This window comes from Antedon mediterranea, chromosome 7, assembly GCF_964355755.1.
Source record: "Antedon mediterranea chromosome 7, ecAntMedi1.1, whole genome shotgun sequence".
Lineage (NCBI taxonomy): Eukaryota > Metazoa > Echinodermata > Crinoidea > Comatulida > Antedonidae > Antedon > Antedon mediterranea.
Genome location: NC_092676.1, coordinates 30188072 through 30215920, shown reverse-complemented (window position 1 = coordinate 30215920; position 27849 = coordinate 30188072). Strand labels below are relative to the sequence as shown.

General features: G+C 33.8%; 1 protein-coding gene across 7 annotated transcripts; it reads right to left on the bottom strand.

Moving 5' to 3' along the window:
- Positions 1 to 209: 209 nt before the first annotated feature.
- Positions 210 to 26899, bottom strand: LOC140055217 (ras and EF-hand domain-containing protein-like). 7 transcript variants are annotated; one of them, XM_072100485.1, is made up of 19 exons: positions 26784 to 26899; positions 26617 to 26664; positions 18241 to 18415; positions 17621 to 17787; positions 10300 to 10449; positions 9783 to 9873; positions 9346 to 9441; positions 8948 to 9147; positions 8736 to 8804; positions 8553 to 8619; positions 7827 to 7915; positions 7638 to 7708; positions 7182 to 7318; positions 5679 to 5942; positions 5032 to 5182; positions 4532 to 4728; positions 4155 to 4274; positions 3884 to 3960; positions 210 to 3289 (listed from the first exon to the last, which is right to left on the bottom strand). In XM_072100485.1, the coding sequence occupies exons 3-19, from the start codon at positions 18400 to 18402 to the stop codon at positions 3190 to 3192; spliced, it is 2208 nt and encodes a 735-aa protein (XP_071956586.1). In that variant the 5' UTR covers positions 18403 to 18415; positions 26617 to 26664; positions 26784 to 26899; the 3' UTR covers positions 210 to 3189. The 7 variants fall into 7 exon arrangements, with proteins under 7 accessions (XP_071956586.1, XP_071956587.1, XP_071956588.1 ...); XM_072100490.1 differs by having other exon boundaries at positions 211 to 3289; positions 5757 to 5942; XM_072100486.1 differs by lacking the exon at positions 26617 to 26664.
- Positions 26900 to 27849: the final 950 nt, after the last annotated feature.

Below are 27849 nucleotides of genomic sequence, written 5' to 3'. Positions count from 1 at the left end.
TCGTTATTTCTATATATATATATATATATATATATATACAAATTCATAATTAAAATACATTACTTTTTTTTACTGAAAAAAATATAAATAGAAATATTATTACATTTGTTTAATATTTAATAATAATACTTAATACTAATAGAGGTAAGTGGCGTGGCCTTTTTTCTACTTTCTCTAGTTATAGTTGCAAGTTACAAATTAAATTAAATTAAATAATAATATTTTGTCATAAAATTTTACTTCAATAAAATTAAAATTATAATATTTCATGGTTATTCATGCGATGAATGATAATTTATTATGCAATTAAATTATTTTAATATAGAGGGGGTGATTTAATTTTATTTTGTTAGATAACTTGGTTAAAACATCTAAAGTACTCTGTAGTTCGCATGGCACAGTGATAGACAGGTCCAAATTAACAACCGGTAGAACTTAAGTTATTTAAATATACTTTACTGAACCATGTTATCACAATTAATAAAGTTATAGAGAGCCCTCTATGTCTAAAGCTCTAGTTGACAAAAAAGTTATAATGTGACCACCAAATATGGTAGTGATTTGTCCAAATATGGTTAGTGAAATGACATTTTCACTTTTTTTTTTGTCAAATAAGTTTGACAGTGTAGATAGAGCTAGAGACACAAATTAGCGCGCGCGTACAAACGCTGCGATTGTATCGTCATCGATACTTAAGTGCACACCCACTGGCGCAGACCAGAATTGTCCTCTTATAATTTCGATAGCAAACCTCTTTTTTCTTTACTAATGTCTTTATCAAGGTGGTAGTGGTAGCCATAAAAGTAAGCTGATACTTAAAACTGTCTTTATTGACTACATTGTATATCAACTAGATTTATTCCGTTTTATATCATTTCCGTAAGAAAAATTATATGACTTATTCATTCTGGTAAAACCTAAGACTTAAACAAAATCAAACTTTTAAAACGATCACTTTATTCAATTTTCTTATTTTTTATTTCAACCATCTTTAAAGAGGGTAACTCTTCCAGTTTACCCAAGTGAGGTTAACTGATAGTAATGAGCCCTCTTTAATAAAATTCACTTTCTGCAAAAAACATTCAAATGTTCATATTAATGTAAAACACAATTAAACTACATGGACCACATACATTTTATTATTGTTTACTATGTTTTCTTCGTTTGCATTTTTGCACGAATCTCGAAAAAATAAAGATGACGTATGTGCTGGAATGAAATGAAATACCATGAAAAATTAAATTAATTTAACCTGAGCTGAAACGTATGAGTTAAATAAATGTATACTGTTTTACAATCAGTGAACTACATATCAACATAGGCCAATAATCGAAACCAGAGGAAAATGTTTTCACTAAACCTGACTTCATCGATACCCACTCATGGGTGTCACTGGGGGATAGGGGTTGGGGGTGTAAACTGTAAGAATATGAAATTGAAAACGTAATCACTATTACTATTGCACATACCATCTGTAAAATGCGTAATTTAAATTAAAGTTGTCTTATTATCGGAAACTAAGAATCAAATCAGCGGGCACAGTACTTTCTTACGATTGAAATAAAACATTTCAAAGTTACTTATTGAAACAACGTAGTTTGTTGCAGGTTCCAGCAGGAACTCGTTCGTAAATATTGCCGCGAGAAACTAACTCCACTTTTCATCCAATCTATGATTTCAAATATGTCTTTCTTTAAAAAATACCATATTGCTCGATAAATCAGTCTCATTTTATTGGTCAGGTACACAATACTTCACTTTTCATGTAAATTTCACAAAAACTATAATAATATTCATATCATAAATGCTATTCATCACGATGAGTACTGACAGAATAAAGATGTTCAAATCACCGCTGCTCGTTATACAAGTTAAAATACTATAGTTTAAATCTATATAAAATGGACAAACTTCATCTAAAGTCTAAATCTAAAATATAAGAAAATAGTTCCTTAATTATGTACAGTATTACTATATCTAAAGGGAACACAATGGTATATTGCACAAAATGGTTAAAGTTGTTTGTTCAAGGAATAATTAATTAGGAAGGTTTTGTTTATAAATACAATAAAGTAGAAGATTCCACGGTGACGGTAACTAACTACGTCATAACTACGACGTCTACATTTAAGCCAATAGGATCGACCTATACTAAATCGCTAAAGCTATCACTATGGACGCAACTCAAGGACGCGCAACGCAATAACGACATCGCTTGTGATTGGTCACTGCCTTGCGTTGCGCTTACGTCCTTTTACGCTTGTGCCTTACAAGTTTATTCATAATGATATAAAATCAGTACACACCTTATTTTTATATAAATAATATAATTAAATCAATATTTACAAATATATTATGTACAATTTGTTCTTCAAGGTACTAGCGGATGAAATTCAAGTCAAGTATAATTTACACTATTTAACTCAATACTACGTGATGTCTAAATACAAATTAATCTACCGTAAAATGTCCAATGAGAGGGCCTATGCTAATGAACTACCATCATTATTCCGAAGTTTTCAAACTTTTTATACCGTTTCATGTCATGCGCAGCAAAGAGCACACTCGTCATTATCACCTCGTTTAGTTATTCTCTCTACTTCTTACTGTCGTTTTCACGACGCGCAACGCAGTGCCGAGTCGAAAAGTCATTCTGGGTAGGCTCAGACACACTGTCTGAACATGCGCGTGACTGAAATAAGGATCGCTTATTAAGTACGACATTAAAAGAGAGTTTCGATAAACTCAGTTCTTAAATCACTTTGAAAGCGACACAATTACATTTTTACTTAACATATTAAAATCCCGTCAAATATAAAAATAGGCTTTCTAGGCCTATATATCTCAAATGGAAGAAGTATGTAAAATGTCATAAAATAAAACCGTGTGACAATTAGGAAGTTGCTTAAATTAATTAATAATACTTAGTATGGGAAGACGACCACGTGATTTGTATTCAGTATGCTTGCTCTGGTCTTTAAGCAAGGCATTGAAACAAGAGTCTGGAGAGACAATTATATTGGCGATGTTGGAAGCACTGTCGACTTAAGGAAGTACATGGAATCAAATCATTGTTGTAATTTCACACGTACTTGACGTAAAAAACGACTTAAGGAAGCACACTGACTGTTAAGTCTGAACACTTAAGACTTAAGAAAACAACTTAAGGAAGCACGTCATGGTGATGACTTAAAAATCACAACACTTTGATTCTTTCTTGACGCCCTCACCGTCTGTTAGTTTTAACCCACTTTGTTGGACTTCTATATCTTCTGTTTGTCGCAAACGTCTACAAATTAAAAGTATAATATTCATTTAAAAAAAACAATAAAAAAAGAAATGTTTCTTACAAAAAACGCCGCTCGACATTTTAAAATTAATCATTGTTCTTTCTTCAGATATATTTATGATTAATTGTTAAAAAGATGTCCTTTAATCGCAAAAATACATACAAATCAAAGATAGTTCTTTAATTATGAATTACATGCCCATTATTTCACTAGTTAATTGTATACTATAAATACACAATTTTTTAATAATTTATGGAAAATATGTTTTTGTTACCACAGAAATATTTAATACTGTAAATAAATAATAATAATAATAATAAATTAAATTTATTAAGCGATAAAACAAGACCGTTATTAGTCTACGCAAGTGACACTAATGATTACGTTTTTGTGACAAATTGTTTCATTTAATTTAATTTATTTGTATAAAAAACAAGCACAGTACAAAGGTACAACAATAAAAAAACAGAGAAACATAAAATATGGAAAACCAAAAGAAGTGAAGTGAATCACTTTCATTGGCAGGACACAATATGTCAGGTCCATTATTTAGGGAGGAGGTAACCACCTATAGTCTAAAGTATTTTACTTACCTTCCAAGTTCCATTACGGCCTCATTGATATTCGACCCATCTTTCGCACTCGTTTCAATAAACAATGCATTAAATGACTAAACAAAATAAAATAATATACTATTAATATTTTAAGATAACAATGACTTTTTAAAGCTCTGTCTTACACTATCAAACTATATGTCAAAAAACAAATGTGATGTATCAGATTTCTCTACAAATTACAATCATATTGATTGCATTATACAATCGTCCGTTTAATTATTTTAGAAATATATAAACTTCTGAATACCTTGGCCAACCTCTCGCCATCTTCCGTCCGAATACACCTCAATCCCTCGGCACTGGCTTGTGCGCGTGCGTCAATTTTGTTTGCACAAATCATCACAGGAATAGTCTTTTGCGCACCATCCTAAAAGTGGAATTGATAAACACATCTCCTGTTAGTCACGTGGCTTAATCATTGTCACTTAAACGGTCAACATAATTTGTTCGTCATCAAACGGTAGCTTCAATGATATTTGGTTCACACAAGGAGACGCAACATAATGACGTAAGCGCACAGTAATTTGACCAAACACTGGATTATTCTTTCGGTGCGTTTACATTCTTGCCTTGCCTCTCCAGTGGGAACCAAGTTATGCATCATCTATATCTACAAATACGTACCTCAATAGCTTCGATCCAATCTCGGACGTTAATAAACGACCTTTCGTACGTACAGTCGTACAATAAGAGAACTCCGTCAGCCCGTCGGAAGTACGATTTAGCGATGCTACGGAATCGTTCCTGACCGGCCGTATCCCACAACTGAAGTGTTGTCACTTTGTGATCAATTTCAATCGTTTTCATTTGGAAGTCAACTCCTAAACGAGCAAAAAAATTATTTTGTTTAAAATACCATATTATATTTATTTGATATGGTATATAATTATTCCTAAAATGATGAATGAATGAACTAAAACCAATCGTGTTTATAGATGTGTGTAATAACGCCGTCATTTAAGCTTGGTTCTCACAAGACGTAAGCGCAACGCAGGTAATTTGACCAATCACAAACGAAGGATTATTCGAACTTTCGCTTGTCATTGGTCAACAAGTGCATTGTTGCGGTTACACGTCCTTGTGTTGCGTCCTAGTGGGAACCAAGTTTGATTTTGATTTCTTACCGAGCGTAGAGTTAAGGTTTTGATGGAAGACACCCTTACATAACCTCAAAATAAAACTTGATTTTCCAACGGCTGCGTCTCCTGCTAAAACAATCTTGTACATCCGATCTGGTGGTTGTTGGGGAACTGTAGAGGGCGATACAGTTGGGGTCTGAAAAAAATTAATATCAAAGTTGCTATTATAAATTTATAAATATATTTTTAGATTTATGGATGTGAAGATGGACTATATTCTTGATTTATCATTGGGTCTGTATATAAACATACGCTAGCAATATCGATTGACGAATTTACAGTCCGAAACAAAACAAATTGTTTTTGCACAACACAACAATGAAACAACATGATAAAAACTATACGACTAAAGGCAACGTTATATTTAAAATGTAAATTATATTTTTACACAAAACAGTAAAATTACATGTAAAAAAGGGGTTGGTAGGAATGTTATTAATGAGTTTACAAATAAAAATTGACTAGAATAAGTGTATGCCCTGAGTGGTAAATAAGTAAGTATGTACTTAGCAGCACACTTCATGCTTAACACATCAAAATGTGAAGATTAGAAGGTAAATCAGGAATCATCCAATCACCATGCACGACAGAGGATCACGTGACCACAGGGTCTAATACTAACTATCCCCTACCTCTAAAACATTTTTAATTGTGGAATATAATTTCTGAAATAAATCTTCTTCATTTTCGTCATTTTCATCGTCTGATACCTTAGAAGGAACCTGCGGTAACGTCCTTTTACGTCCACTTCCTCGTAAAGTATCACTACGCAGAAGCTTAGCTGTCATCGTCTTTGCTGAGTCTGGTGTCGAACACTTGGATGATGGTTCCGATACGGGTTCTTTCTGACTGCTTTCTCCTTCAGTCCTCGCTTCAGTAGCTTTCCCTGATGAACTCTGAAATTATAAAAAAAAAAATCAACTGTTATGTTTAATCTTCTTTATTATTAGTACTGCTTTCCGATAGGGATCTAATCACAAAATACATAAAACTAACACAATTACAATATCATTATGGGACACATACATTGAAAAACAATTTTATCATAAATCTGTCTACACTATCAAAACTAGTTGAAAAAAGTGTGATGTGCCCAAATGTGGTATTGATATGACATCATCATGTTCATATATGGGTACATCTCATTTTTTGTCACAAGTTTGATATTGTATATCAGAATTTTATATATATATATATATATATATATATATATATATATATATATATATATATATACTGCACATCATTATGTTTACATATTTTTACACATTTTGTATTTAATTTAATATTTATTTTAATTAAAACACTGGTAAAGTTGGGTTTGCAGCTGCAGTAGGCCTACCCAACGTACTTGGAAATATGAAATAGAAACACTGGTAAAGTTGGGTTTGCAGCTGCAGTAGGCCTATCCAACGTACTTGGAAATACGAAATAGAAACACTGGTAAAGTTGGGGTTTGCAGCTGCAGTAGGCCTACCAAACGTACTTGGAAATACGAAATAGAAACACTGGTAAAGTTGGGTTTGCAGCTGCAGTAGGCCTACCAAACGTACTTGGAAATATGAAATAGAAACACTGGTAAAGTTGGGTTTGCAGCTGCAGTAGGCCTACCCAACGTACTTGGAAATATGAAATAGAAACACTGGTAAAGTTGGGTTTGCAGCTGCAGTAGGCCTACCCAACGTACTTGGAAATATGAAATAGAAAAACTGGTAAAGTTGGGTTTGCAGCTGCAGTAGGCCTACCCAACGTACTTGGAAATATGAAATAGAAACACTGGTAAAGTTGGGTTTGCAGCTGCAGTAGGCCTACCCAACGTAAATATGAAATAGAAACACTGGTAAAGTTGGGTTTGCAGCTGCAGTAGGCCTACCCAACGTAAATATGAAATAGAAACACTGGTAAAGTTGGGTTTGCAGCTGCAGTAGGCCTACCCAACGTACTTAGAAATATGAAATAGAAACACTGGTAAAGTTGGGTTTGCAGCTGCAGTAGGCCTACCCAACGTAAATTCGAAACAGATGGTTTAGACATTGTCTTTTAATTATGACCCATGAGGGATGAATAAATAGATAATATTGAATCGAATTATCAACCATATTTTATTTCTATTCAGAAACATATTATAATCCTACCTCTTTAACTGGAACTGAAATCTCACGAGGAGGGCGGGAATGGTCCTCCAGAACTCGACGAAGTTCACCATCCAAACTCAACACGTCAATCTCGGAGTCTAGTTCATTTGGATCTCTCATCGTTGAATTACCCGAATCTTTAAAAAAAAAAACATTTTGATAAGGTTTATTGCAAATAGCTTGCTTTCGCGCGCGAGAGTAACGTCATTGCACAATACATAATGGGAATGGTTTGGGCCGGACATACGTACAGACAACAAATCACGTACGTACGCGTCGTGACGTTTGCTCCTAAATAATTCCCACCATGCGTCGCGCAGGCATTTTTTTCTCAAAACATTGTTTCGTTATTACAAATATGATTATAAAAATGTTTAATATGTGATGTAATGTATATCCTAAATTGAAATACTAAGTGTTTTTGCAAAGGTTGTTTTGGTAACGTTGCTATGGTACCTGCTTCATCGGGAACGCTCTCACCATCTCCTGTTTGCTGATAATACAGTGAGCTACGACGACGGCGTTTGCTATAAAAAAGAATTATATTAAAAAATTACTCTTAGTAAAAAAAGATTATAATGCATCATATACAATTATGAAATATATGATGATGTATATGGAGTAGTACTTGATTGATTTATTTACCTGATTTCATTCGGGTCTAAGTAGTCGCTCATAAAAGAGGGACCGTTTTGTCCTCCAAATTTACCAGGCGTTGGAGTCCGGGAACCAGTCTAGAAAAACATAAAACTTTTAATAATGGACTACAAAATGTTTTTGAATCCGGGTTTAAATTATCTACTTTAAAACATAGTTCATTATTATCCAATTATAATAATGAAATACGAATGGAATCGGAATAAACATGAACTGTGTACGATAAAATCAATATGGTGTTTTGTGTGTACTACTGTATCAAGAAAGAGAAAGAAGACTGTCAGATGACAAGGTAGTGTTTTGTGTGTACTACTGTATCAAGAAAGAGAAAGAAGACTGTCAGATGACAAGGTAGTGTACTCTATCCTTTTATTTTTGAGATATTACGTTTTTGTTGATTAATTCATTTTCTACGCAAAGATAAAAGGGAAAATGTATAATGCCAACAACAGAACATATGGTTACACAGATGGCAATGACTCACACTCTAAAGAAATTATTGTTAATATAACCTACATTTAATCAAATACGATTCTCCGAAAGTATAAATAGATTATTTTAATGCCATATTTTTATATTTTAGTTTTTTTTACTATTATGCTTAAGCTTGGTTCACATATGACGTATGGGCATCACATGACGTACGCGCACGTACGTTCATCGCAACTGAATTTCGACAAATCATCAGAGTTGCGCGTCGTTCAGTTTATTTACCTTCGCTCTCGTGTCCAACGCTGACCGCAAATCATCATTTGTGTCTTGTAATTTCTTGTTGGCATCCCTAAAATAAATTGAGAATGTTAGAGTTATGATGTGCCAATGCGTCTGTATCAAGGGTGTATTGCGTCAGAAGTCAATGTCAACTCGTTTACTTAAGTAAAACATTATTTTCCTTACTGTAATAATTGAACCTGTCGATGGAGATTATCATTTTCTCGCTCAATTTCTTTTAGTTGATCACGATCGCTGTAATTTAAATGAAAAAAACAATTTAATTGGAATAATGAAAACATGTGATAAATGTAGTTGTCATTGTCGATCAGTTTCAAATATTTTAAATAGGCCTACTTTATATCGGATCTAGCAAAAACACAATAAAGAATATTAACCTAGTGATAAAGTCCATCTGTTCATCGTATTCTGAATGAACGGTTGCAAGATCAGATCTGGTGAGGGCTAGGTTAGTTTGTGCTTCTGTTAAGTTTGATCTCAGCGTCCTATTTTCAACCATAAGTTCTTCAACCTGACGCTTAAGTTCCTGAACCATCTCATCCCTTGGCTTGTCACGACTGTACATCCTTGCTTCAAACTATGGGTGTAAAAATATATAGTGAAAACTAAATTTAGGTAAAAATAATATGAAATATTAACAGTAACTGATAACAATTTACACTTTCTTCAACAGCAGATACAGAATCTACTTTTTTAATGTTTTTTAAAATTTAGGCCTATTTCATACTATTATACAGAACGAATTGAACAAAACGACGAAGATATATGTTTATACCTTTTGAAACCTTGTTAGGTTAGCTTGCAATTCCATTATTTCCGCCTCTAACTGTCGTCTAGTCTCCATTTTTTCTAATTCTGATCTTTCCCTTTCCTGAATTAAATAAAAATCAATAAACATGATGACGAAAAAACATGTTACGAATGTATAATTCGTTATAAATGTAGTTTAGGTAATTTAATTTGATGATATGGGTAATGTAATAGACTCTTCTTTATTCTTTATTATATTATTATAATTTATAACATTTATGAAATTCTTGAATGAGAAGGAAGAAGTGGGGGAATGGAGGTAAGAAATTGAAATATTGAGTAACAATTTAAGAATACGTTTGCAGTAGTTTACTACTGAACAGGCTTCCCAGTATAAAGAATAAATAAATAATTTAATAATAATTCATAATGCTAATTAAAATCATAATAACAATTATTGACCTCTTTTCTAACACGTTGCTCTACTTTTGATAATTGTGATTCTATGTCGTACTCCATTTTGTTTAAGTATTCACTATGGGAGTCATTGGCCCTGCAAAAAGAAAATATATAACAGTATGCATCATCAATCGGTAATAATTGATCACTAACGACCTTATACTATATAAGAACACGGTCATCTATGTTTTGTTTGTTCTTGATATATGTTTGCTCTTCAAATGCTTCATTATGTCAATTATATTATTTGCATTATTTACATATTCAGCCCCTGTCGTTGTGGAGAGACGAATGGGCGCCGTTTGGTGGCAGCACTCGACACGAAGGAACCCTAAAGCTCTATCTACACTATCAAATTAGTTAGACATCATCATTTCCATATTTGGGCACATCACATTTTTTTGTCAAACTAGTTCGATAGTGTAGACAAAGCTTGAGAGAAAGTAGTGGTATGTTTCGCCCACACCTGTGTGCACTCAGCCTACCCCTATTTACATATTACGTATTATATTGTTCTTACCTTTTAAGGGACCCTTCAAGGCGTTCGATTTCATAATTCTGTTGCTTTATGTCTTTCACAACTTCAAAAATAATTGTTTCAAATTGGGTTAGCAGTTGTGGTGTTTCAGAGGAATGGAGTTGCTGATACAGTTCGCACACTTGCTCTTGACTGCAAGAAACAAAAATAGATTTATTCATTTAAAAAAAGTCCAAACTCTCTAGATTTAGCATAAATTCCTCCTACACATACCAGTAAAGTGGCCGAGACTGACTTAACACCGGTTTCTCCTCGTTTATGGTGCATCTGAAGAAGTTTTTTCAAAAATATACAAAAATCTTTATAATTACTTAGTTAGTAGCCCAAGTTACTTAGTTTATAGTAGAAACTTACCCAGTACTCGATAGCCTAAGTTATACATCAGACGCGATATCTCTTGGTAAATTATTATTATCACAAACGGAAAACTCAGAAATATCTACTCTTTCCATTACGTAATAATACTGTCAAAGAATTCAGCGTTTTTCAGCTCTATCGTTTGTATTCAAGTGCTGGTATACAAAGTAATGATTAATAATGATTTAATTGCAAAATAATTTAACTTGCTAATTATTACAAATGTCAACAGTTAAGTAAAGTATTCTATTAATAACCTTACGTGGAGAAAATAATATTCATATTCGGAAAATAATATCCATATTTGGAAATAGTACGTTGGCCTGATCACGTCAATCTGAGCAGACATTCAGAATTTATGCTTTAAAATAAGCTTAGTGATTTAAAATAATATTATAACTTTAATGAAAGATGGATGTTTATTGAATTTAAATTTTAAATCAATTTGGATAAGGCTATAGCGATACAATGTCACGTGTCAACTTCTGTTTGTCATGGTTGTTATTCCGTGATACAGTGCTGTAATACACATTCGTATGCTATTTCACAAGTATCATAAAGATATCATCATCATCATTAGATCTTATCTGTAACTAGACCTACTAAAGCCACAATGTTACCATGAAACAGGGTCACGATGACCACAATTTACTGTTTTTGGCAAATTTGCCGGCAAATCGAAGAATACATCCGATCAATACAGGACAGATGATTTCATAATAGCTTGCTTTGTAAAAAATTAATTTAGCGTAAATGATATTTATCTAGGGATTTGAGAACAATGACCGAATAAAACGGGTGTATTTTTACGTGAACCGATGGAATGTAGGCCTACAGTATTACAAACTTTATGGAGAGAGCGAGACAGAGGACTGAGAAGGTTTTACTTGTCCATATAAGTTTGTACTTAATCAATGCAATACTACCAAAACCAAACCATAACACTAAACGTTCACTGTTTCTAATTGTTGTTGTTGATATCCTATAGAAGCCCCAGTACAAAAAATGAAATACCCGCATCATACATAATTTTCTCTGCTGTACACTTTTAATATAGACGCAATGTTTTCAAAATCAATAAAATAAGTGAGCTTTTGTTTATAATAACAAGCATTACAAAAGCTTTATTATAAACAAATGAAATACAGTCAGCATCACTCTTGTATACTAGATACGTCAATGCTATTATACGGATCTACTTTAATGTTTTGGAACCGTTCAACTCTATTATGAAACGCGTCAGCTTAAATTTTATATAGCCACGTATGAAAGCACAAATAACGAGTTTCGTGAAGAAAAAAAACTACTAATATACCTTTAAATTCAGTTAGTAACATTAAACTACATGAGCAAATGACATTTAAAACATTCACAAAAATGAGCATAACAATTGGAAATAAACATGAATACTTCCGCGCGGGTACTCCAATGATTACAAGATTATGATTATAAATTTGTGTATCGTATCTAGATATTAATTAGGCCTATGAAATGTCAAGTCTGATTTAATCGATATCACATAGAAAACAGACACAACAAACAAAGGTTTAGTGAAGGACAATCTTGTACAGTATATAACTTTACTCTAATAAAATTAAATCCGCATAAAGCGACGTATAGAAGAAATGCAAATAAGGAGAACTTGTCCAACCAATCAGCGATAAGAAACTAAATATTATTCTGAATTATAAGTGCAGGTGAAAGGTCAATTAGTTGCTATTGACATAGAAGGGCAATCCGTCCACCAGCTATGTTGTTAACATCATATTATTAGATGTTTTGTATGGATACCTCGTACAGTGCTTCGACAAAAACAATGAAGTACATAGATTCAATTGAAAATTACGTAAAGATATTATACAATAAGGAGTATATAATTAGTTCACAAACTGAACATTTCTAGTGATTCATGATTTGAAACGAGCATTTCACACTATATTATAATTCATCATGGTATTACAACGTAATCCTATCAGAGGGTGGCAATTATCTAACAGAAATTATTAATAATTTGTATCAAAATAATGACTACAGTCTGTCCTGGTTTATCCTGCTCAAATAATTAGTAGTAGTAGATATGATCTGGATTTAAAACGGTTGACATTTAAGGCCTGATCAGGGAAGAGTGAAATTAAGAGTAATTTCACTCATCCCTGGTCTGATTTTGTGACATTTTCGTCATAAAAAGTAAATAATTAAAAATGATTTTCCCCGATTAAACTTGAAAACAGACGGCCATACTGGCAGTGATTGTATGGATCGCGGCAAACAAAATTGATTATTTTATTGATTCATTTCTGAATGACTTTGTCACGATTGTAACAATGTATTTCGAAATAAAAGGGTGGTGTAGCTGGCCCAGCGTCAAATAGTTAGTAGTACTCATGAGGCCGCGTAAAAAAAAGCACAAAACTTGGATATTCATACAAGGACGATAAAGGACTTCAAACGATGAAGGCTATCAGTAAAGTAACTTTGTATTTTGCTATATCTGAGAATTATTGACATAAATAATGTTTACATCTAGTTTTAACAAACCCCAATTTATACATGCTGTTTGCTAAAGTTTTGATTTAGACAAACACTACTATCTGTTTGCTACTGCCCATTTTGGTGGCCGAGAGCCCATTCAAACATCATGTACATACTTAATACATTCCATGTTGACTGTTGACTTCGTTCAGTAATACGCATAACGATATATAAATCATAAAATAACCATAACATTGGCTAATGTAAGTGCTAAACATTCAGGACGAGTTGTACCTCAATTCACTCACAAAATGAATACATAATTGTCATCATAAATAAAACGTAATATTACAGCAGTACTGAACTATGAATAAACTACACTCTGGTTATAATTCGTAGATATTGTCATGACGTCACGTGGATATACAAGTTTGACGCGCGCGTTAAAACGCTGATAATAATATTACGCACGCGTAGATTTTGTGTTTCTTTGGTTAATGATTGTAAACATTTAGCAGTGATAATAGTTTATAGCATAGCGATGACAGTTATTAATAAATAATAAACTAGACTGACACCATGTTGAAGTAAGATGGTTGGATATGCATTATGGAATGCAAGAATGTGCTGATGTACAATTATTATACCTTTTAAAATGCAGTTATTATTCACAAATACAGAGAAAATAGATCTAGAGATTGCATAATGCAAAAATTATAACTTAGACTTTTGAACTCATAACACAAGGGACAACACAAAATATAACATATTGGCTTAACAATCGGGTAGTTCAAACAATGAAATAGGTCTATCCGTTTCAAAATGTAAATCGTTATAAAAATCTTTTGTAATTTCAAAATCGTTTATGTAAACAATATTTGAGATTCGTGAGCTAACATTGCAAAGCGTCTTATTGACAGATTCACTCTGAATTGATAAGTGGACGATTGTTTGCTGTTTTTGCTTACTTTAAATAAGCATGTTCATCATTCGCGAATAGACACAAAGTTTACGCGCGCGGCGCGTTGATTAACAACATTTAAACGCGCGACGCTTTAAAGATTGTCCCTTTGCGATGAATCTGAAGAATTTACTACCAATACCTTTTGTTTCAGAATTTAATTAGGCAATTCTATTAATATTTTAAAGTTAGTTTCTAGTAAAATGTCTTAAATGGTATGAATATGAATGTTTACCTTGGAATAAGATGGACATGTGATCCTAAAGTTGCTATAAATCCTTCCCATGATCCCTTAGCCGAACCCTTAAGCTCGGTAAAAACCGGTGCGATGTATTCATTATTGTTTGTAGTCCTTTTTCGAGAAAAAAGGGATTCAACTCTTTGAAAACCGTCACGAAATTCAATAAGGCTAATTTTTCCATCGTTATTTTTGTCCAGTTCTGTAAAAACTTCATTTAATTCTTGATGTGTTATTGCTAAGTCTCCACATAATTCCTGTAAATCCTCTAACTCAATGAATCCGCTACCGTTTAAGTCACACGCGGTAAATAAATGGTTTAATTTCTCCTCATCCATAATCGAACACAGCCATAAGGGATGCTTATAATTCTCATACAAAACAAAATATTACCACAATACGTTAACTTAGGAAAAGTAAGAACATCACGTGATAGGTCTGAACGATCCACAGTAAATCATAATGTGAATATGGTACTCTGTATAAATGAATTTCAACGAACACAACACATATCCGTCCGCTAGTCAATTTACGTGAACGATACTAAATGTTTTCAACAATGATATTAATATCCATATGTCGCATTAAAGACGAGCTGTGCCAATATAACAGCAATATAATCCGTACTGCCTATCCAGATTCCTATTCAGAGTCAGTCTGCCAGATAATAACACAATAGATTGCTAAGTTCGTTCGTACTCCCTAGCTTCACTGACAAAAATCAATAATGTCGAGGTCAGCGATGGTCCTACGTACAGATAGACCTATGTGTCACTCGATATGAAATACATCTAGGGGGCCTTTTCGTCTCGTTATCATAACAATAGTATAGTCAACAGGTGGTTATACGAGTGACGGTATTAATTTCATTACAACATCATACCATCACTATTTACGTGTACACGAATGCCACAGTTTATAAAATATCTATACCGTCATAGAAATTTGTATATTAAATAGACATTTAATTCTTCCATCTACTCAAACACTGACGAATATACATTTTAATAATGGGTTGTGATTTATGTTGGTGGTGTGGGAGTGTTATTATCATCATTATGTATTTATTATTATTACTAAAGCTTGGTTCCCACTAGCGACACAACGCAAGAACGTAACGCAATTGACAATCACAAGCGATGGATGATTCGAACAGTGGCTAATAGTCATTGGTCAACTCGCTTGCGTTGCGCGTACGTCCTTGAATTGCGTTTCTAGTGGGAACCACGCTTTAGTGGGGCAGACAGATGTGAGTACATATCGGTTAGTTTTGTATCCGGCCTTATTTGTAGGCGTACTCAATCGATCCGCAGACGGATCAGGCTAAGTCATTAATAAAGTAAAGTAGACAAATACTAAATACAAAAACTACGTCGTGTTTACGTACAAACAGCAAAAGCTAATAAATTAATGAAAAAAGGAGTAATACAGAATTCATATATGTAAAAATGTTACTTATGAACTGTAACGACATTTACAAGTTAAATAATACGATTTTATGTAATATGAAATAATATGAATGTGAATAAAAGTGGTGTTTGCGCCACAAAAGAAAAAAAAAAAGCTAATAAACTAATAACTTAATATCTAGGGCTTTAAGCGCGAACCATGAACTGGAAGAAAATATAATGTGGATTTATAAAATGAGGCCAAAGACAATGAAGTTGTCCATTACATCACGGTTCTCAAACGTCGCAATACATTGAAATCCTAACACCTGTAAATATTATATTAGCAGACAATGGAAGTTATAGGTCACGTCAATAATTATTAAATATTATAGGAATGATTTGTGATTTGTGGCGTAGGCGGCGCACATACATCTAAACAATAGGTCTACGATGATAACTACAAACGGAATCCTCAAAATTGACTAATATAGGCCATACTGAAAATGGCATATACAATTTTAAATATCTTATTCTAAATAGATGTTCCCAAACATTCAGCCATTGTTCCTGAATAATTTCGCCCTAAGCTTATAGAAAAAAGTAAAAAAAAATACAGTATGCATACGTTATGAAATATAAAGATCTGTCTACACTATCAAACTGTATGTGACCACAAAAATGTGATGTGCTCATAATAATTTATATGGACATGCTGAGGCTGATGTCATTTTAATACCACATTTGAGAATATCACTTTTTTTTGTCGAACTAGTTTTATAGTGTAGACAGAGCTTAAAACAAAAGCCAGTACCGGTATGTTAACATACACAGTGGTTACTATGTTTTACACCCACGCTTTGACACAAATAAAATAGGGTTAAAATGGTTCGATCCGAAGTCCTCTAGGCCTACAGATAGGCTCTTTAGTTTCAGTCTATGTTGCGTTCTAAAACTCACCATTCACTGTCTCGTTTACATTTAAACACAATTTGACTCTCAGTCAGTAGAGATTCTTGTACACAATCACCAAATGGTGTTATGCTCGCCATATACGACGACAAGTTCTATCAATTGTCACACGAACTCTCACAATGTTATACAACATGTAGATACTGTCATTGTTTGATGTTGCTGATAAGACATGTTACCCATAAACATGTAGTTGCGTAACTAACTGGATTCCACAACATAATGCAGAAAGGTGAAGCAAATATTTAATGTATGGCCTTTACCTAATTTATGCCAACGCGGATATTTAACTGTTGCATTACTCTTTGTCATACCAGTAAAAAAAGAAATATACTAATGACAAATGTGAACAACAATGTAGAATAAATAAATAAGGATTCGGCAATCAAGGGCTTCCTTGCTAGATCACTGTAAAGTGCATCAGATACTAATTCCTCCAGACACAGATCAATGTATTACATTCTTCCCAGTCATACCAAGAAAATCTAACAGGACACTGAGCTCGCCTTAAGATAGGAACTCATAACAATCTCTTGACCTTATGTCTGGTTGCGACAAATACCAACAGTACTGTACAATGTACATTTCTTTGTGGCGCGCGGTATCTGTTAAATCTCGGTTACCACTAGCGAAGTAACGCAACGTAAGTGATTTGACCAATCACAGGCGATGGGTTATTCGAACAGTGGCTTGTCATTGGTCAACTCGCTTGCGTTGTTGCGCGTACGACGTCCTTGCGTTGCGTCTCTAGGTGGGACCACGCTTTAAGGGGTGTGGAACTGATGTATCGCAGTCACAGGTAAATCCTTAGATCTCCGGAGCTCAGCATCCTGTTTAAATTGCCTTGTTCATAATAGGAAGGAGAGAGAGAGAGTCCTGTAGAAAGTTTTCAAATGAATAATAATTTGGACTCACCAACTGAGGAGTTCAAAGTCACTGGAGAGTTTACCAATCATTTCATCGAACTCTTCACTACTAAACTGGTTGGTTAGCTTGCGTCGGCGTCGTCTGCTGACGGCTAGCAACGTGTCACTGACGCTCTGGAAGCCTTCGGAAAAGTCTGTGATGCTGATTCGACCATCCTAACAAAATTAAAATATATGAAAATAAGTTTGGAAATCAGTTGGAGAACATAGTGCTTCCCACTTGGTCTACGCAATGGAACGACGAAGGACTCGGAAATAAGCTAAGCTTGTTGGGGCTATCCTGGAAAATCTTTTATAAATGTATTTGTAATCAATGATTTATGTTATCAACTTGTATGTATTTTTTCTAATGATTTTCCTTACAAATTAAATCACACACACAAAAGCGCACTTTAACCAATGACGACGCGATGGAGCATCCAACTCTCTCTTGTTATTAGTTAATTCACTTACGTTGAGCGTACGTCGTTGCTTGGAAACCAAGCTTTATAAGCCAACAAAATGTGGTACAGACATGGTAACTAGGATGGAGAACATGAACTCGACTCTATGCGGCATCAAATAATGAACCATCCATAGAACACGAGTTTGCTGATCATTGTTTCTCACCTGATCTCTGTCCAGTTCGTGGAAGACTTTCTGCAGTTCGTCCTGGCTGAGTTCACTGCAGACACTTGAGAGTTCAGCTTTCTCAATAAAGCCACTGCCATCCAGATCACAAGCCGCAAACAATTGCTGAATAGACTCCGGACTAGGGTTAATGATTGCCATAGCACAACCAGCCCTTCACAAGAAAAATAAGTCACGGCTAATTAATTCCATAAAAATTAAATCTATAGTTAAAATAAGAGGATCATTTATGATTACAAAGGTTCACCCAGGGTTTAATAGAATTCAAATATTCAACAAACAACGCGAGGCTTTAATGCAATCCAACAAACAGCTATTGTTTCAATGAAAAAGAAACAGTTCAACATCCAACTTAACACAATGTGTAGACTTAGAACGCACTTAGTACTCAAGTCATTTGTAAGCCCAATTTAGTAACATGTTCATGCCTCGAGAATGTTTGACAAAAATAATGAATATATTCTATTTAATAATAAATCGCATTGTGGCTAATTACTAATTATAGCGATACGAACCAAAATAAACAGTCGAAAATGACGGTTACGTTATTATTACAGCTACAAATAGAAAGATAAGGTAATGTATGTGAGAGAATATAGATAGAAGTTGCTAAGCTAAGTAAATACATCTGGCTACTTCACAGGATGTAAAATAGATATCACGAATACACGTGCCCAACGTAGATAACTATAAAGGTACTTCAGAAATAATTACACGTCATTTGTTACGTTGTCTTGAATTTACTTCAGAGTCTAATCGAATTTTCGTGATTTTTAAACGTGCATCTAACGAGTTTATACCTACACCAGGCGGCCGCATGCAAATGATGTGAAATGCTAAAGTGCTAGAGCCGTCGTATCATACACATGGATAGTTATATTACCGATTTTTGTTTAAATGTTTACGATTTGCATGTACAGTAATTGTAATATCACATTAAAGCGTGGTTCCCACTAGCGACGCAACGCAAGGACGTACGCGCAACGCAAGCGAGTTGACCAATGACAACTGTTTAAATAATCCATGGCTTGTGATTGGTCAAATCACTTACGTTGCGTTACGTTCTTGCGTTGCGTCGCTAGTGGGAACCAATTATTGTTATGGCTATATTGATGATGTTTGTTATGTAGTTAGCTTGCAATGCCGATATAGATGATTTTAGTAGTAAACTGAAGTAGCTCCTAGTTTATATTATTACACATTTTTAGCTCAACAATATTATTTATACAATCTAATTATTTTAAAATTGATGATGTGAAAAATCTTTACTTTAGAATTAAGCATATATCCATATACCTATATTATCTTCAGAGCGGCGGTCTAGTATACGATATATGTATGTTATATAATACTTATTAATAATTGGATATTATTGTGTGGTTATATAATTGCTAGCGTGTTATTAATCCGTTATGATAAAGCCTATAGCAAGCATTATAATATTCAAAATGTATTATTATAAACCGTACCAAATGTCATGATCCATCCTGTAAAAAAATACACATTTATTACTTTATATATTAGTGATATAAACAATAAAAATGAGCGATGATGATGATAACGTTAATGAAAATGATGATGATGATGATGATGATGATAACGTTAATGAAAATGAGTGATGATGATGATGATGATAACGTTAATGAAAATGATGATGATGATGACGATGATGATGATAACGTTGATGTAAATGTTAATGAAAATGATGATGATGACGATGATGATGATGATAACGTTGATGAAAATGATGATGATGATGACGATGTTGATGATGAGTGATGATAACGTTAATGATGATGATAATAATAATAATCGTGGCTTTAGGTCGGTATCATATCTTTATCACAATCAATTGCTCATCGTATTCCATTTAAATAAATGCTTTTTCTTTAGATTTCAAATAGACATTGACCAACGCAAATTACATGCAACATAACACGGACTTAAGTCAGGTATGGTTATGAGTGCGTCAGACGATGACGTCAAACGCGTCATAGCTATTAATTAACCAATCTACCTGTTGAATAGCACGTAAAGCTTTTATACCTTTTATAATGAGAATATGTTTATGTAACATCGATGTGTATAGTGTTAGATTGATGAAAATAACAATTTATGTTTAACATGGGAATTTGTTCAAATTAAAAAATTATTCATTAGTTTGTTCTTTGATAAATAGCTCTTTTCTGGTTATGTATACAGATATATAATTCGCAGTACATAAACATATATTAGAATTAGAAGAACTGAAGTACAAAACACAAGTTCAATACAATGGATCCGTGTCACTGTACTTGGACCGAAACCATACAATAGTACGAGTTTTGACCTCTAAATTTTTATGTTCTGATTTAAAATGCCATATGCTGGATTAATTAACGATGTCAATAAATTAGCATTATATTCAACAAATTTAACTGCCGTAATGTCACGCTAACATGATGCAAAATTGTATCTGTATTTTTTCAAATTTTAGATGATTTTTTTTTAGATTTTAAAAGTACGTAGGCGCGCCTCATAGGCCAACACAATCACATTTATTCTGGTTTGTGACAAATATTAACACATTTCTGTAGGCCTAAAATACAATAAAAATTAACACAGGCTTTAATATTTAAATTGAAGATGAGAAAGTGTCACAGATAGCCAATTGCCCATGTTTGTTTGAGGGAAAATGGAAATCTATACTTTTTTTTTGTCGATCGAGTATAACCATGGTTAAACGCGATACTGGAGTCATTCCGGGAAATTTAATCTTGGAAACTTTATGCATAGAGATATTATAATATTGAACTATATGATATCACTATAATATCTCTATAATATCTCTATAATATCACTATAATAATTATCTCTATGCTTTATGGCATGGCATGTTTCAATTTCAATTAAACATAATGATGGTGGTTCACTTAGTAGATCTTTGAATCAATCATTATAATGGAAGGATATCAATCCATCTGTTGCTGCTGCAAAATTGAGTGAATGTTGGGTTACCACATATTTTTGTCGCCATATTTGTATTTTAAATTTAAATACCTAACTGTCTCATCATATGTATTCTGTTGATTGTCTCACGTGACGATACATTAATAGTTAAAATCACGTTTACCATGAACGTGTCTTATGTGTTTAATGTAATTGTATAACTGTGTGTAGAAACATTAAATCAGTTTTGATCTATCAACGCACCCTAGGCCATGATTAAATGTAAATAAAATTTTGTTGAAAGAATAAAGATGGCTCATGGCAGCTCAATGGTGAGCATTACACAAAATTACTAATAAGAACACTTTCATTAACAAATTGAAGAAAAAAATCATTAAAAGCATCATTATTTGTTTCATTAAATGTATTGCAGTGCATTGAACCATGACCGCGTAAATGACACCGCAGTTTCTGCAGCAGATAGTTCCCAACGTAACGACGTACGCGCAACGCAAGTGAGTTAACCAATCCCAAGTTCGGATAATCCTCGCGTCATGATTGGTCAAATGACTTGCGCGCAGCGCTAACGTCCTTGCGTTTTGCGTTCAAGTGGCAACCAAATGACATTGCTTTATAGCTAGGTTGCTAACTTCCATTTTTTATGAAGATTGTGCATTTTGTGACAAAAGCACCAAATTTGGCACAAACCTTCTTTAGGGTATATCTAACAATCCTAGAAGGGGTGCCCAAAAATCGGAACAATTTAACGACGTCATTTGGACCACGCCCTTTTTTTAGTATTACGTAATTAGGTGAAAACTTAAATCTTCGTATATACATACCAAGTTTGGTATCAAATTAAAACTCATGACATGTACATTGCAATACACACATAAAAAACATATGATTTCTCTTCAGACGGGATATATAGGTCAAATAACGTCATTTTCTGTCATATTGAAAGGGATTTCAATCAAAACGCGCCAATATTGGGCTATGTTATGAACATTGTAGTTATAAGAACAACAACATTCATTTTTGTAATACAACTACTAATATATATTTATCCTGTATCAGTTACTTTCCTTTAACATAATATTAGGAACCACTGCAAAAAAGTATATAAAACATATACTGTATCAAACTTGGCTCAATAATCATTGGACTAAGTAAACAGACAAAAGACCATTTGACTGACAATTATGGCGTTAGCATCCATAGCAATACATGGAGGTGATTATCAACTTTACTTTTATGAAATTATTTATCTGGAAACAAACACTTATAATGGTACAGAGTTGCTAGATGACGAACAGGTTCCACGGCATGGATAACAAAGACCAGTGCAAGAAAGACCTGCTGAACGGTACTTGCAGTTCCCTGAGCAATGCAGGCAACCAATTCCTCGATAATTGTTCAGAACTTCTGGTCTTGGATGCTCGAGATTGTGCCAATGAAAGTGCAGTAGTGACAGTTCGTACAATTCAGGATGTAGGTACTACCCAGTACCAAAAATACTTCAAGGAAGTTATTCTCGACAGAAGTGTTGCAATTATTCAACAAGCCATCAAACACCATGGTCAAAATCAGTGTCCAAAACAAAGCAACAAGTTAAGAGTATATTGCAAGTCAATCTCGTGATGGAGATTTGGAAGACTTCTTCATGCACGAAAACCAGCCATGGCCACCCTCTTTGGCAGTAAATGGAAAGCTTCGACTACCAACTAAGAAGTCTGAGTTGCTACAGCATTTGGAGACTGAAGGCCAGCCTGAACCTCCTACATATTTTGATGTAAAGGTGTTTGACGGAGCTGCTATTGTCCATGCTCTTTCCAGCAACCATGCATTTACATTTGATGACTACGGTGATAAGGTGAGTACATTTCTTTGCATTCAGGATTGTATCTATTGTTTAACCACCATATAATTGGTCACTTCTATATGCGGATCGTTATTCTTGTATCATTTGTATGACAGGTCTTTCTACCGTGGACCAGACAGCAGCTGCAGAATAGTAACAGAATTGATATAGTGTGGGACACTTACAGAACAGATAGTCTTAAGCAGTCTACAGGAGAAAAAAGAGGAAAAGGGGTCAGGAGGAAAGTTGGGGGACAAACAAAGATTCCAGGGAATTTTCCAGACTTTCTGAAAGATCCAGTAAATAAAGAGGAGTTATTTAACTTTTTAACTACAAAGGTGTCTACCCATGATTACTCTGACTGCATCAGGTAAGTTTTATTATGATACATACTAATTTATTTTGTTTGTAACCAAACGATTAATTTACTTATACAGTTTCATACCAATAATTAATTAAAAAGGCATATTAAATAGTAAGTAATTCTTGATATATGTCCTGTAGGCGAGTCTTTTGTATGTTGACATCTACTCAACCTATGTCAATCTGCGACCATGAAGAGGCCGACTCCAAGATGTGCATTCACATTGATGATGCCTTAAAGAAAGGTAGCAGGGTTATTTTGGTGCGTACAGTTGATACTGATGTCATTGTTATCCTGGTTGGTATTTTCTGCAATCTAATAGCCTGTTATCCTGGTATGTGTATCTGGGTCGCATTTGGCATGGGTAAGCACTTCCAATATTTTAATATAAATACCATCTGCCATAACCTAGGAGAGGATAAGTCAAGAGGGCTGCCAGTTTTTCATGCATTTACTGGGTCCGATACTACATCCCAGTTCTTCGGAAAAGCAAAACACTCCGCATGGGAGACGTGGAACTCATTTCCAGCAGTTACAGAAGCCTTTCTTTTCATGGCACATCACCCTTTCAAATCTCTAGGAGTCAACTCATCTCAATTCCAGTTGCTAGAGGAGTTTACATGTCATCTATACGACAAGACAAGTACTTTAAGAAGTGTTACTAAGCTAAGACAAGATCTTTTTTCAAGAAAGACACGGACAATGGACAACATTCCTCCTACACAGGTAAGGGGAGCTTCCATATAATTGTCAATTGTCGTTTAATAATTTATTATAAGGTTCATGTTTTTCTTTCATTAAAAGGTAACACCAATCTTTAAATTGTTTATTGCAGGATGCACTTTTACAGCATTCCAACAGATCCATATACCAAGCAAGCATTTGGACCACCAGTCTACAGCCACAGCAGAATGCTCCATCACCAGAAGACTTTGGTTGGACCGAAACCTCGACTAAGAAATACCGGAATGGTGTCCGGCGGGGGATAGTTTATTACCATTAGTTAAGGTCCTATGTAAAGCACCTAGAGGGGTCAGTGATTCATTAGGCGCTATATAAATACTGTTTATTATTATTATTATTACTAAAACCGGCAGTACATGGACACCAGTCTGGACAATACTACCTGAAGCATCCAAGGCATGTAGGGAATTGCTAAAGTGTGGCTGCAAAAAGTTGCCTTTTTGCTCAGGGAACTGCAAGTGCCGTTCAGCAGTGCACTGGTCTTGTTACCCATGCCGTGGAACTTGTTCGTCATCTAGCAACTCTGTACCATTATAAGTGTTTGTTTCCAGATAAATAATTTCATAAAAGTAAAGTTGATAATCACCTCCATGTATTGTTATGGATGCTAACGCCATAATTGTCAGTCAAATGGTCTTTTGTCGGTTTACTAATAGTCCAGTGGTTATTGAGCCCAAGTTTGATACAGTATATGTTTTATATACTTTTTTTCAGTGGTTCCTAATATTATTTTAAAGGAAAGTAACTGGTACAGGATAAATATATATTCGTACTATTACAAAAATGAATGTTGTTGTTCTTATAACTACAATGTTCATAACATAGCACAATATTGGCACGTTTTGATTGAAATAACCTTCAATATGACAGAAAATTACATTATTTGACCTATATATTCCGTCACGTCTGAAGAGAAATCATATATTTTTTATGTGTGTATTGCAATGTACATGTCATGAGTTTTAATTTGATACCAAACTTGGTATGTATATACGAAGATTTAAGTTTTCACCTAATTACGTAATACTAAAAAAAGGGCGTGGTCCAAATGACGTCGTTAAATTGTTCCGATTTTTGGGCACCCCTTCTAGGATTGTTAGATATACCCTAAAGAAGGTTTGTGCCAAATTTGGTGCTTTTGTCACAAAGTGCACAAAAAAAGTGCTAAGTTACCCTGCTATTACCTTCATAGGCCTAATAAAACAAATTCGCAACGTAACCTATGCCGACCACTTCTTGACTTTAGATTTAAATCGATATAGCACCATATGTTACTTGTTGTAATTATTAATGCAAATAGCGGCAAATTTTATATGAATAATTTTCCTATCAATATTCAATCAAACAGTTAAATTGCATATCTGATGGAAATTCTGGGTAAAATAAGTCAGTGGGTGGATTCCCCAAAAACGTATACCGATATTTTTTGCGGATGCATAAAAACATATGTTACCAGTATAAATATTATTCTCATAATGGCATAATAAAAGTGGCTTGTCATTGGTCAACTCGCTTATGTTGCGCGTACGTCACTGCGTTGCGTCTGTAGTGTGAACCACGCTTAAGGGGTTTGTACTGCGTTTTGACGGTGAACAAAAAAATATAATTTTATAAGATGGATGGAAATAAGGCCGCAATAACAAATTGAAATGAGAATCACATGAAATTGACATTCAATAATTCAAATAGTAGACACTTCGACTATATACAGTATAGTAATTTAATCTTCATAGCCGTACAACCAAATTATGGTAATTTCATAATAAACAATCATACAACAATGATGCAGGATCATTTGACATTAACGAACGAGCGCGTCACAATACGCACTTAATGAAGTCTTTCCTTGAATGTTTATTACAGTTACGACAAATGATATACAGACTCCTAAAGACGAACTAAACAAACCTCAGTAATTGAAATAAATCTGATATTTTGAATGTGAGATATGTGTTGTCGAACTGACATTTTGAATGTTCGATATTCGATGTTCTCGCACGTGACCAATGTAATGGCCTAGTATTGGAATGTCTGTTACACATTATTAGGCCTGCTTCTTTTAAAGGATACAATAAAAACCTCTTCCATATTCAAATTAAATCAACAAAACGGATAATAGTAAAACATGTCTACTTCAGTTGAAGTCAGATTTATACAGCTGTATTATACCGTACTTGGCGGGCCTTACCATTGTATATACACTTGTACGGTACTTGTCAATGCTAAAACACAAGTAGGTACGACATATACACGTTAAACTGAATTAGACTACAATACGTTAGATTTTGAAATCGAACGTATTAGTATAAATAGTTATCAAAAAAAATGATCGTAAAAATCATAAATCTCGACAGGTAGGTCTATTGATCGTATTTTACATGTAGGATCGAGGCCTATACAAATAATGTTTAAAGATAACTATCGGCCAAATAAAATCATACACGGTATTCCTACTTACCTAACGAGGTGTCGTTACTTCTTGCATAAACGACTTGTTTGAAATACCCTATGTAAATCAAAGGCAATTAACCAAATAATTAAATATAATATACCAGAGATAATTATACAATATTCCGTTTAGAAGCTAGATATTCCAAAAATATTCGATTTGGTGTATTTACTTACAATTGTTGCTGGTGGTAGATCTGGTGGCCAACTTGTAGATTTAAGTCCGTCGTCTCGGTTGACTGAGTGTTCTGAAATAAACTTAAGTACGTTACGGGTCATGTAAGCACCTTTTAATATACAGCACTTATACTTTTAGAGTATTATACACATCATTCAATAATTTCAATACAAAAACATTCAGATTTAAGGTATTTTGGAAGAATCCATTTTAATGAAGGGAAGTTTTATTATTTTTATGTATTTATGCAACGTACACATTGAGGCGCCGAACTAGGTATGACAAATATAGAATAAAATTAGAATTGAAGAATGAATTATAAAAATTACAATATGAAGTATTAGGTTAGCTTTAAAATGATCAATTCATTTAAATAAACATTTTATTTAATCAACTTTCTGCACAGAAGTGTTTTTTCTTTGTTTAGTCGTAAGACCCTTTTACTGAAAATGTATAAGTCAGCAAGACCGGATAGGTAATTAAGGGCAATGACTTCATACTACAGTATAATATAAAATAGAATTGAAATATTGTTCTGAAATGAAATATTGTATTATGTACAGAGGTACGTTGCAGACACATGTATGGCATTCGTTTTGCTGACGCGTATTGCTGACGACGCAACCGCAACTCCTTTTGTCAAATAAAAAAAATATTAAACGTATTTATTTATTTATTCAACAATATTTCAAGAGGGTGACCCAGCCAGCGGAAGGGGGCCTCAACAATACAAGCGACATAAAAACATTACATGTAAAAATATATATTAAACGCTTCAAATTGAGTTAGGCCTACTGTAATTAATTTCTATAAAGTAGGGTGAAAGTTACGGACAAAAACATTCCTCCACGAAACTGGTCTACAAGAAATCAAACACTCGTTCAAATAATGTTGGCACGTCCACTATTAAATTGACAATGACGAGATACCAACCATGTAAACATCTTTATACTTACACTTTCTTAAGTACATACTTAAACATCATACTGTAATTGAGAAATCAATTCAAGAAATGAAGCAAAAGAAATGAAGCAAAAGAAACGAACATTTAAACACCAACAGTTA